At 47.9% G+C, this 12,815-nt stretch overlaps 1 protein-coding gene across 1 annotated transcript in view; it reads right to left on the bottom strand.

The window, feature by feature from the left end:
• The window catches only part of Ca6 (carbonic anhydrase 6), a 16,393-nt gene extending 3,949 nt beyond the window's left edge, over nt 1–12,444 (bottom strand). The window contains exons 1-6 of the mRNA XM_028757799.1: nt 12,375–12,444; nt 9,234–9,416; nt 7,135–7,283; nt 6,034–6,126; nt 2,452–2,521; nt 957–1,114 (exon numbers count right to left, since the gene is read on the bottom strand). Coding sequence (XP_028613632.1) covers nt 957–1,114; nt 2,452–2,521; nt 6,034–6,126; nt 7,135–7,283; nt 9,234–9,416; nt 12,375–12,444 — 723 coding nt within the window. The remainder of the gene's footprint in view (nt 1–956; nt 1,115–2,451; nt 2,522–6,033; nt 6,127–7,134; nt 7,284–9,233; nt 9,417–12,374) is intronic.
• Between the last annotated feature and the right edge of the window lie 371 nt (nt 12,445–12,815).

The raw sequence follows: 12,815 nt of genomic DNA, 5'->3' as shown, positions 1-12,815 counted from the left end.
GGGAAGGAGGGAGGGAGGGAGGGAGGGAGGGAGGGAGGGAGGGAGATTGGTTGATTTGTTCATGTACCTGGACTACTTATTATTCTGAAAGACAAAAGAGGACCTATAGACCAATTCTCTTCAAAAGACTGGAGTATAACTGAGGGTTGGAGAGATGATTCAGTAGTTAAGAACACGCATTGCTCTTGCAGAGGACCTGGGTTTGGTTCCCAGCACCCACACAGCAGTTCACAGGTACTTCTAACTGTAACTCTAAGAGATTTGGTGACCTCTGGTGACTTCTTCTGGCTTCCACCAGCTCCTGCATGCACACGGTGCACATATATACACACTCCAGTACAACAGACATACATACACTCTGGTACACACACACACACACACACACAATTAACTAGTTTTTTTTTTTTTAAGACTGAATATAAAGTTGTGTTTTAACATGACAAAGAGTAGAGGCAGTCACTGGCCTAGAATGTTAGCCACACAGGACCTAGGACAGAGCTTAGTCAGGTCTGCTTGAGAACATCTGTCCTTAGCATGCGCCTCTCTGTCCCCTTGGCTCTGAGTCCAGAGCTTTCACTCTGTCAAATCAAAGTTCCTTGGATCAGCTGGTGCCTCTCGCACCCATCCCTGCCTCGGTGGCTGAAGGTCACCCACAGTTCCGTGGGGGTGGGGGTGGGGTCAATATTGGTCTTGGCTAGTTTTATATCAACTTGCCACAAGCTAGAGTCATCTAAAATGAGGAAACTCAACTGAGAAAATGCCTCCATAAGATCCAGCTGTATAGCATTTTCTTAATTAGTAATGGACGGAGAAGGGCGGGGCCATCCCTGAGCTGGTGACTAAGGCAGTATCAGAGCCTGTGTGTGGCTTATATCAATGAGTCATGTGGGCTTCTGGGAGTGTCGTTCCTATCCAGGCAGTCAAGAGGAGGCTTTGAGGGGTAGAGCTGTTGTTACCTGGACCTTGGAGAGAGTGGGGAAATCACGAAGCACAAACCACTTGACATTTTCTGTGCAGGAAGGAGTGGTGAGTGAGCCATTGTAGGTATAATAGTGTCTGATGTCCACCGGCAACATGTTCCGAATGTTAACGTTTTTCAGAGTTGTCGTTTGTCCTAAGAGAAAAGACAGGGGATGGAGGAGAGGAGCCCTGCAGCCCCAGCAGGGACAGTTCGGGCTCTGCCTCAGGGATGTTCAAGTCAGCTGACCTAAGCTGTAGAATGAAGGCGCTAACGGCTGAAAAACTGTCCACCGGTTTACTGCTCTGGATGGGTGAGCAGCAGAGACCTGGGCCTGGTGGGGCAAGCTGTAATCCTAGCGCTTGGGAGAGTGAGACCCAAACCTGTCCCTGAGTTCAAAGCCAGCCTGAGCTTTAAAGTGACTTCTAGGGCTGAAGAGATGGCTCAGTGGTTAAGAGCACTCGCTGCTCTTACAGAGATCCTGAGTTCAATTCCCAGCACCCACGTGGCAGCCCACAACTGTCTGATGCTATCTTCCGGTGTACCTGTATAAATAAATCACTAAAATAAACAAAGTGACTTCCAGAAGCTAGAGAGATGGCTCAGTGGTTAAGAGCATATAATACTTTCCCAGAAGCCCCTCGTGTGGCACCCAGCGCCCATGTCAGGTGATCTACGACTGCCTGTAACTCTCCCTCCAAGGAATCAAAGCTAAAATCACAGGCATTTGTGGGGCACTGAGCTTGGTAGATGGCTGCTGGGGTCGGAACGCCGGACCCCGATGACTGCAGAATGCACCCCCATAACCGCTGAGTCACCTCTTCGCTCTCCATAGAGAATACGTTTTAAAATTTATTTTTATTTTTTGTGTATGAGCATTTTGTCTGTCTGTTTGTATGTATGTATGTATGTATGTATGTATGTATGTATGTATACCATGTGCATGCCTAGTGCCCAAAGGGGTCAGAAACTGGCTTCAGATCCCCTAAAACAGGAGTTACAGACAGTTGTGAGCTGATATCTAGGTTCTGGAAATCAAACCTAGGTCTTCTGCGAGAGTGGTAAGGCTCTGGCCTCTGGGGGTGTGTCTGAGCACAAAGACAAACACTGTACATATTAATAACTTAAGAATCCATACAAGCTGGGCAGTGATGGCGCAAGCCTTTAATCCCAGCACTTGGGAGGCAGAGGCAGGTGGATTTCTGAGTTCGAGGCCAGCCTGGTCTACAGAGTGAGTTCCAGGACAGCCAGGGCTACACAGAGAAACCCCGTCTCACAAAAAAAAAAAAAAAAAAAAAAAAGAATCCATACTTAGGAGCTGGAGAGAGGACAGTGGACAAGAACTTATGCGTGGTTTCTCAGAGGTATGCTTCCCTCCTAAACCTACAGCAGAAAGTGCCGGGACAAGGCCCTCAGTCAAAGAGACCTGGCTTCCCTCAGAAGGGCTGCGGCTTCTCCACTCACACCTCTTTCCTACTGTGAGCATTCCTTACCTGGATGTTTGACGTTGGACATCTCAGAAATGAAGGTGCTGTAGTATGTGTTTTCAGCGTATTCTTTAACCTGCGGAGAAGCACAGAGCACTCAGCACAGGGGAACTTGGCCCATCGCCCCACACCAGCCATTTGACTTTCCAGCTTGGAGGCCAAGCAAAAAAACATGGAGGTAGCCCGGCTCAGCTGTCCTAGTGGGAGATAAAATGACTGCCCCCTGCTACCAACTGCCCTCATCTCTATCCTCAGGGCTCCTGACAGACATGATGTCCCAGAAGAAGCTGCTCCCCTAGCCCTCCTGCTAGACCGCTCTTGTATGAATGTTGATTTAATTGAATTAGTTTAATGTGTATCAGAGTTTGCCTGTGTGTCTGTATGCCCACCATCTGCATGCAGTGCCCAGGGAATCCAGAAGAGGGCACTAGACCATTGGAACTGGAGTCACAGCAGGTTGTGAGCTATCATACAGGTGCTATCTCAGTGAGAGCAGCAAGGGCCCTTAACTACTGAGCCATCTCTCCGGCCTTGATTTTTGTTTTTTTTTTTTAAGAAGAAAACAAAAGTTGCTTCTGGTTTAAGAGGCATATTTTGTTGCTGTTTTCCCCTGTTGATTTGGTTGGGTTAGGTTTGATTTTGTTTTAGGGTTTTTTTTTGTTTTTGTTTTTGTTTTTGTTTTTTTGTAGGATTTCTCTGTGTAGCCCCTGCTGTCCTGGAACTCACACTATGTAGACCAGGCTGACCTTAAACTTGAGAGACTTGCCTTCCTTTGCCTCCTAAGTGCTGGGACTAAAGGCGTGCACCACCACCGACTGGCTTGATTTTGTTTTTCTTATTGTGTAGTTTGGGCTGGTCTAGAACTCCTTACGTGGATCATGCTGGCCTTGAATTTGCAGTAATCCAATACTGTTTCCAAGTAGAGGGGGTACAGGCATGGACCTCTATGACAGACTCCTGGGGACTGTTCTGTTGGTTTTTTTTTTTCTTCTTCATATAGATTTTGTGAATTATTCATATTATTCTCCTGATTTCCTCTTTTAACTTTATTATTACTGTGTGTTGGTATGACAGGGGAGGGCACATGGCTGTGGCCTGCATGTATCAAGGTCAGAGGACATCTCTCTGGACTTGCTTCTCTCTTTATGCAGGTTCCAGGGATGAACTTAGCCCGCCATACTTGCATTGTGATCTACTTTGCCCACCAAGCTATCTCATTGGCTCTTATCTCTGCCTTCTATATTTCAGTGTGCACACACACACATGCATATGTGCCACCATACCTGGGTTTTCACGTGGGTGCTGGGGATCGAACCCGGGTCGTCACGTTTGCACGGAAAGCACTGTCTGAGCTAGTTCCCCATTTCCTGTATCTCCCTATCTCTTAGCATGGGAAACTCTTTTGTTGAAACGTGAACCTATCAGACAGTATATGGAAGAAATTCTGACTCTGATCTTCTAAAATTGTCCTAGGGTGTTTTCTTATTTGTTTATGTGTAGGCTCGCTTTGGGACTTGCCTGTGTTTAGTCTGCAGAATGTGCTCCCCCCAACCTCCCCCCTCGCCCCGCAGCACAGAGCAGTTAATGTCTCTGCTAAGCATAATGCTCATAGATTTTAAATTTTATCTATTTATTTATTATTTTTTACTTCAGGTTGTCCTATAACTCACCATGTATCCCAGACTGGCTTTGAACTCACGACAATCCTAGCTCAGCCTCCTGAATGCTACAAATACATGTGTGAACTGCCACATCTGATTCTGCTCAGTTTTTAACTTTATTTATTTATTTATTTATTTATTTATTTTTAAGACAGGGTCTCACTGTGTTCCCCTGGATAGCTTAGAAGTAGACAAGGCTGGCTTCAGACTGGGATTAAAGGCATGTGTCACCATATCTAGCTCTCTTCTTTTGGTTTTGCAAGACAGGGTTTTTCTATGTAGCCCTGGCTGTACTCGAACTCACTCTGTAGACCAGACTGGCCTTGAAGTCACAGAGATTGTCCTGTCCCCTGAGTGCTGGGGGTTAAAGGTCCACACCAACCATACTCGGCTGTTAAATGTTAACTTTTCTTGTGTAGCTGGAATTCCTAGGGACAGCTGTAGTTCTGGAGTCACAGTGAACTGGATGGAGGGCATGCTTAAACCCCTCAAGTTTCTGTGTCTTGCCTTTCTACTGATCCTCTCTGTGAGAAGCTCAGCACACACCCATGCAGCTCCTGTAGCCTCTGTCGTCCCTCGCTCCACCCCTCCATCCCCACCCCCTACCCTCCCCCACTCCCCACCCCGGCTCCTCTAGGAGGCTCTCCAGCAAAGATCTGATTGGCTGCTATCACTGCGCCCCCAGCTGTTCTGTCTGTGAGTTCTCTCTGTTTTCTGACCGCTTGATCACGTTTTTATCTCACTGACAGTGGTTCTGGGCTTCAATTTGCACCCAACACTCCGTCCACTCTGCTGGCCAGGAGAAACCGGAACTTGTCTTTCCAGGCCAGTCTCATCTCAGATAAACTTCCTGTCTGACCATAGTAGGGATAGGAACCAGATGAACCCTGGGGGAATGTCCTCGGGAACTCACGCTTAGCAGAAATTCTACCTGATTTCGTGAATAACTGTCTTAAATGTACTGTCTGCCTCTAGCCCATGCTGAAATGGTGGGAAGAGGGTTGCATGGTTTTTTTTATTTTGCTTTTATTTTTTATCTTGCTTTGCTATGTTTTGTTTGAGACAAGATCTCATTGTCTAGCCTAGGCTGACTTTGAACTTTCAATCCTCTACCTCAGCCATCTGAATGCTAGGATTACGGGTTTGGCTACCATGATCAGCTTCCTGGGTTTTTTGTTTGTTTGTTTGGTTGGTTTGTTTTGGTTTGGTTTTTCGAGACAGGGTTTCCCTGTGCAGCCCTGGCTGTCCTGAAACTCACTCTGTAGACCAGGCTGGCCTGGAATGCCCGGCCAGCTTCGTGTTTTGAGATACTATGGAAGCAACTGGGCATTTCATTTTGCTTATAACTTTATCCAGTTTTATATTAAGTTTTTTTGAGGATTAAATTCCTGTCTACTTTAAATTTGTTTTTTAGATTTATTTGTTTTGTATTTTATATGTACGGGTGTTTTATCTGCATGTATGTCTGTGTACCATAAGCAAGCCCGGTGCCCTCAGAGGCCAGTGGATCTCCTGGAACTGCCATGTGAGTGCTGGGCCTAGAACCTGGGTCCTTGGGAAGAACAGCCAGAACTCTTAATCACTGAGCATCTCTCCAGCCCAGATTCCTGTCAACTTCAAATGACCTATCCCTGAGTCCATCGTGTGGACTTTCTTAGACTCCGTCTGGCTGGTTTCACCTGGCCCATTAGACCAGCCTGTGCTGTGTCTAGTCAACCCTCCTCCTGGGATTCCAGGTCTTTTAAGTCATCTTATTACCCAAGGCCCCATGGTTTATAACACACGCGTGGCCAAGGGCTGGAAAAACGGACAACCTTAGTAAGGGATGGAGAGAGAAAATGAAGATGATGCGTCATTCAGACCGCATACCTCCTTTGGACTTGAGAGCATAGCCTGAGTCAGACACGCATGCGTAGTTCCAGCCTACCTCAACCAAGACCGCTAACACAGCTAAGCCGTCTTTTTGGTCCTTAGCTTTCTCAAAGGTCTCGTACTTCTGATTGAAGTGAACATAGTGAACCTGTGAGTGAGAAAAAGCAGGTCAAGGGTAGTTCATCTGGACGTCAAACACTTAAAGATTCTAAAGAGAGGGGAGAGAACGTGAGACGCTCCAGCAGAGGCCTCACAAACTACTCTGCCCTCTCTCCTTCCGTGCAGACTACAAGTCCCGACTGCCAAGACCAGAAACTTTTCTGAGAATAAAAAGAGAGGAAGTGGGATTCTGGAAGGTTGTGGTTCTGGTTTGACCTGACCCAAACTCCCTCTGGCAGAGGCTAGATTATATGAGGCCTCTGTGCCCTCCCCTGAACTCTAGGAGGCTTAAGGAGATGGAGAGCCACTGGAAGCCACTGGAATCAGTAAGCTGGAAATCAGCCCAAGGATGGGTACAGGCCAGAGAGGTGCCCTAAAAAAACCGCTAACACACAAATTCAGCTGAACCAGGAAGGCCTGCCTCCGTGCAGACAAGAGACTCCTGCCACGTTCTGAGTTTTCTGAAGACGGACCCTGTCTACATTCCCCGACAATGCAATGACAGAGTCATTTCCAAATGAACCGAAAATAAATTCAATCACAGGGTGACTGAACCGTCACCACTGCACAAAATCATATTTTAATAAAAAATAGCCGATATTAAAATTGGCTAATTTAATAAGAAAGGTAGAGCTGGAGAGATGGCTCAGTTGGTAAAGCACTCGCTGTAGAGAACAAGGAACTGAGTTCAATTCCCAGCACCCACAAAGGAAAACTGGGCACGGGACTGCATATCTATAATCTCTGAGACAGTGGCAATAGCATCCCTGAGGCTCGATGGCCAGCCAGTCTAGCTGGTTGATGAGATCCAGACTCAGTGAGAGAGAGTTTGATAAAGGAAACAGCATCAATCCCTGGCCTCCACACATACACATATATATGTGCATGCACACTCACATACACGACACCTGTATAACACAAGCATACAGTCACTGACACAAAGAAAGGTGACTCTGGAGCTTGAAGGGAAGGGGACCCTGTGGGGGTTGTCACATACCTCCATCATACTCCTCATCCCATCAAAGGTGTGTTCAGAGCCACTCAATTCCGAGTCCCTACCGCCCCAGTGAAAGTGCATCTGCTCTGCGACGTACACGGTGCCATCAGAGTCTCTGAAGTGCATGCTGTGCGGCAGGGTGATCTGTACTGTGGGAGAGAACACGGCACAGGGAGACTCAGAGCTCCCTGGTCAAAATATTGCCCAAAGTATATGCCTATACCCCTAGCACTTGAAAGCTGAGACAGTGGGATTGCTAGTTTGAGACATGACTTCATGGCTTTACCCGTACAATGTCTTGGCTAGCCCACAGAACTGCTGCCTGAGGTAGCATCATACTGGGGTCCAGCACTCCTGTTTTGTGGACAAGGAAGCTGACCCCGGGGGTGGGAAGACTCAGTATTATGTTGTGCCTTGGTCCGGGGCAGAGCTGAGCTGGGAGCCCCACATCTGCATCTCTAACCACACGCCATCATGATATGGCTCAGCTTGTCCTCGGAAGACAAGAAACCAGGTTACACAGCCAGCCAGGACCCGAGCTCTTGCTTAGCTTAGGACTTAATTTGACTGAGATTCTAACCCTGAAATGCCGGAGGAAAAAGAAACGGGTCCCCCTGCTGCATACCCTTCAGACTTCCAACAGGGACATTATTTGGGTCAAATGACTGCAGATATTCATCTCACTGGCTCAGATCTTTAAAAAGTTTTGTCTCTTGAAATGAGCCATCCAAGAGTAAAACAGGGTAGTGACACCAGAGACTGACTAGGAAAGGTTGTGACGGTGCCAGTTGGTCAGGCACGGTGCCACATGCTTGTAATCTCAGCACTTGGGAAACTGACAGAATGATCAGAATTTCAGGTCAATCTCACTGCATCTGCATTTGGAGGCTAGCCTGGGCTCCATGAGACCCTGTTTTAAAACAAAAAAAGGTATAATTTAAGATCTGAGACTCTGTCTCTCTCTCTGTCTCTCTCTCTCTCTCTCTCTCTGTGTGTGTGTGTGTGTGTGTGTGTGTGTGTGTGTGTGTGTTTGTGTGTCTCTCTCTCTCTTTCCCCCACCCCCGTTTAAACATTTCTATAGTTGGCCATGGATCCATATGTTTCCTTAAAGAGCAGACATTCATATTCGAAATGTTCTTTCTTCCCAAATTGTTTAAAGGAGTTGGGTGCCTGTGATCGGATGAACATAACCTACTAATCCAGACTCAGAGATGGGAATGGCTCTTTGTAGAATGAATGCTTACTATTCAGAGCCTCAAAAATCCTATTTTCTCAAGAATGGAAGAGACCTTAAAGGAGGAAGTCACTGAGTGAGTTCTGCCAGGAGTCGGTGGGAGCCAGGAACCTAGGCCCCACAGAGCTTCTGCTGAATGGATGGTTGTCCCCACAGAAGCAACAAGAGCGATCCTGGCAATTACCTGTCCCAGACCGCAGCTTTGAGAAGACAGACTGTCCCTATTGGGGCTTTGCACGGACAGGCCTGCTCAGGGAGCTCAGAAAGGAGCTGTAGTGGTTGGTTTTTTGTTTGTTTGTTTGTTTGTTTGTTTTTGTTTTGTTTTTGAGCTGGTGGCTGGGCTGTTGAAAAGCTCAGGCCCATCTCTCCCTGTCTCCAGTTCCACTTACTAAAGTTTCCAGATTCTGAAAATGGATTCACCTCCTGAAAGCATTTGCTCCCTTTGTGAGGAATGACAATTTAATCAGCGTCTCGACCGATGTTTGTCTAGTCAGATGTTTGTTGTCCTCAGGTGACCACCACCGGGGTTGAAGTAGAACACTTGACCAGCATGCACTGGGCCCTGGGTTTGGTCTCCAGTTTTACATAAACTGTGGTAGTATACCTCCATAATCCCGACACTCAGGACACGTAAGTGGGGAAGTCAGGAATCCAGGGTCATCCTTTCCTGAAGCCAGCCTGGGTTGTCTTTAAAAGACGGAATGTCGACAAATATAGCCAACCCTTACCCGGGTTTGCCTAGCATGTGCAAGGCCATAGGTCCTTCCTCAGCCCTCGAAAACTGGGTCTCTGTGCATGCTGCTCCTGACACGTATGCACACTCCCTGTTTCTCACGCAGACTGCCAGTCCCACCGGTCCCCCTACCTGTGTGTCCGTTGTTAGTCATAGAGAGCTCCGGCTGCTCCACGTCATAGTTGACCATGAGCAGGGGTTTCAAGGACCTGTTGAACCGCACCTTCCTCCTCTTCACATTGATGGGCGACTGCCTTTTCCCGCCACAGTCAGGGTACTTCTCAGGCCACTGATTTTCTGCCAGGCCGTCATCCCCTGTCATGGGAGAGAGTGGGGCCCAACTTAGAGCTACCCCGCTGGGCCTTCTCTGAGGCTTCTCACCAGGCTGGGGTCAGGAGCTTCTGTGTGGAAGACCCATGGGGCAGCCTTCTGGAAATAGAAGCAGCGCTTCCAGAAGGCAGGCTGGGAAAGCTCTGGACTAAGCCCAGTACTTGGGGTGTGGCGATGGTGTTCGTCCTTTGCAGCTACCGGCAGAAAGAGCCCAGAGCTAATGATTCATGTCCAAGGGTCTCCTGCAGAGCAATTGGCCCTCTATCTTGCAGTAGTCACGTGATGAAGGCTCCTGAAGGGAGCCTGGGCCTACCAATAACCCCTGACCTCATTTTCAGAGAGCATGGTGTTCCTTTCCAAGCCCTGGACTTGAGCCCCACCCCGCACCTCAGCTTCCTCTGCTGCTAGACCCTCTGTCCCCCAAAACAACAGCCTTCTTCTTGCTCTAGCCCCTTCTCTAGGTTCACAGAAAGGCAAAGACCATCTAAATGACAACCCATGAATACAGGGTACCTGAAGAAGCATCATGTTAAATGGGTGGGGCAGGCCTGGAGCCCTAGCACTGTCGAGGTAGAGGCAGGAGGATCACAGTTCAAGATCATCACCATCGTAGCCTACATTAGATCCTATTTTTAAAGTAACACAAAAACAGAAAGAAAAAAACAAAACCTTGGGCATATCTATAGTTTGAGCTTCTCAGGAGGCAGAGGTAAGAGGATCTTTCTTTCTTCTTTCTTTCTTTCTTTCTTTCTTTCTTTCTTTCTTTCTTTCTTTCTTTCTTTCTTTTTTTAAGAGGCAGAAGGTTCTTTTGAACCTGAGAGTTAACTTGTTTTATTTTTTACGACATCATACTATGTATTCCTAGGTGGCCTTGAACTTGTGGCAATCCTCGTATCTTTTGGGTGTTGTGATTACTGTCTTGTTATCGCAGGTGTAAATGAGCCAGAGGTTCAAGGCCAGCCTGGGCAACATAGTGAGATGCTGTTTTTTTTGTTTTTTTTTTTTTTAAAAAACAAAACAAAACAAAACAAAAAAAAACCTGGAGGTTGTGGTGGCACACACTTGGGAGTTAGAGACAGACTGGTCTCTGAGTTTGAGGCCAGCCTGGTCTATAGAGTGAGTTCTAGGTCAGCTACACAGAGAAACTGTGTCTCCAAAAAGAAGAAAAAAGAGGAAGAGAGTTAGAAAGGAAAGGAAAGGTGTTAAGTTTATCTTTTAGGAGATGGTTAATAATCCCAAAGCCAGCATAATGGTGGCCAATCACTGCAGGTGACAGAGGCCCTCACCACTGACAGGTTTTGTTAGGTTATTTGTTTTGATTTACTTTTGGTTTTTGAGACACGGTCTCTCTATGTAGCCCTGGCTGTCCTTAAACTCGGTATGTAAACCAGGCTGGCCTTGAACTCACAAGAGATCTGGCTGTCTCTGTTTCCTGAGTATTGGGATTAAAGGTTCACCATGCCCAGCTCTGTTCAGCCCTTTGCAATTGAGGATCGTTCAAGGACAGCTTTGAAAGAGCACATGGCTTGTTCTAGGAACGGTGCTCGGCTTGGGGCTTCTTGGTTTGTCGTCAACAGAAAAGTTTATTGTTTCCTCACCCTAGTCAGTAACTCAAACCAAGTCTCGAGCAAATCTTTCTGTGCCGCAGCAGCCCCTTCCTTGATCCAAATGTGTTGGGTCTGGGTCTTAAGGATACTGGGAAGGAAGCAGAGCCCAACTGTCCCGCTCGCCTGGCATGCACAAGGCCGGTCTCCAGTCATAGCGCTGTGGGGGGTTAGGAGGGTCAGAGAACCCACCAGGCATTTACAAAAGTCACCCTGTTCCCCAGGCTGTCTGGGGGTCATGTGAGAGGGAGGCCTGCAGCCTGGGGAGCTCTGAAACCGTAGGAAGACTAGGATTTGCCATCTGGATCCTCCATCTTCTGTCATCTCTGGAGCTCTGTCAGGAAGGCTGCTGGGAGACACTGAAAAGCCACAGCCCTGCCAGGCAGGTGTGGGCTCCATCTCCCAATAGGGCGATTGATGGAACTGCCCTCTGAGCCTCCACAATGTCCCTGACTGTCACCTTCATCTAGGACTTATAGTCTGCTCTGAATGTGTGGTGTCCCATGTGAGAGGGCAGTCCATAGAAGAGACTTCGTCTTGTGTCCCTCTGGCCTCCTGCACCCATCCAACAGCCTCCTGCCCCACACCCCAGACACTACCACCCCCAACCCAGTTCTATTAAGCTACAAGTGGGAAGAGTCTTCTTATGTTCCCTTTGAGAAGTCTGACTGGGCATATAAGGTAAGGTCAGTGAACTCTGGCAGAAGCAAGGCATCCTGGATGAACTGTGAACGGGCACATTCCTAAGAAGGAAGCTGTCTGTGATCTAGTAGTCTCTATGAGACCTTGGTTGTCCTTTCTTTTTTTTTTTTTTTTTTTTTTTTTTTTTGGTTTTTCGAGACAAGGTTTCTCTGTATAGTCCTGACTGTCCTAGAACTCACTCTGTAGACCAGGCTAGCCTCGAACTCTTGAACTCAGAAATCTGCCTGCCTCTGCCTCCCAAGTGCTGGGATTAAAGGTGTGCGCCACCACTGGCCAGCTTGGTTGCCCTTTCTAAAAGCCTCTTTTGTCACATATTCTGATCCCAGTAACAGCCTCACAGTCAGAAGCGGGTTCTCGAAGCAGCCCTGTCATAAAAATGAGAGGTGTGGGGATAGGGGGCTAGAGAGCTGGCTCAGCAATTAAGATGGAAGGTTTTAAAAGCTGCCAAGTGAACCTGGGCCGAGGCAGGGAAACACTGTCTCCTCACTCACCGGGTTCTAAGTCTATCTGTTGTTCATTCAGAGATAGCAAAACACTCGTGAACCCACAAGGAGCAGGCAGACCCCAACAGAGGACCCATATCCAGTGCAGAAGGCTGCTTTGTCACTCTGTCCTGAAGTGCCCGGTGTTGGCTTACCTGTGTAGCTCCAGTCACTGGCCTGGATGCCCAGGAAGAACAGGGACACCACACTCACCAGAGCCCTCATGGCAGATTCTGTAGCCCTGAATGCAGGACAGCTTCTGGGCTGCACTTCTTTTAAATGCTCAGAAACTGTAAATAACAATTTACCAGGTCCAGCTGGCTGATCCGCCCTTGCTGCGCCCACTGAACAATAACACCCTCCCCACAATGGTCCCTCTGACTTGGTACCTGGTGCACGTGCCTCACCTCCTCCTAGGGCATTACCATAGCCAATTAGCCCATGTCTGGTTGTTCAACATCTTTGGAAACTCAGTTGAGCGGCCACACAGTGCAGCCATTGTGGACCTCGAGTGCTGAGTGAACTGGAGGGATGAGAAGAGCCTGAGGCACGGTGCACCCGGAAGCAGGGGCTTCCTGGACAGTGACATCATGTCC

Source organism: Grammomys surdaster, unplaced genomic scaffold, assembly GCF_004785775.1.
Source record: "Grammomys surdaster isolate TR1022 unplaced genomic scaffold, NIH_TR_1.0 126185, whole genome shotgun sequence".
NCBI classification, from domain to species: domain Eukaryota; kingdom Metazoa; phylum Chordata; class Mammalia; order Rodentia; family Muridae; genus Grammomys; species Grammomys surdaster.
The sequence above is the reverse complement of the archived record's forward strand: the minus strand, read 5'-3'. Positions and strand labels throughout refer to the sequence as shown.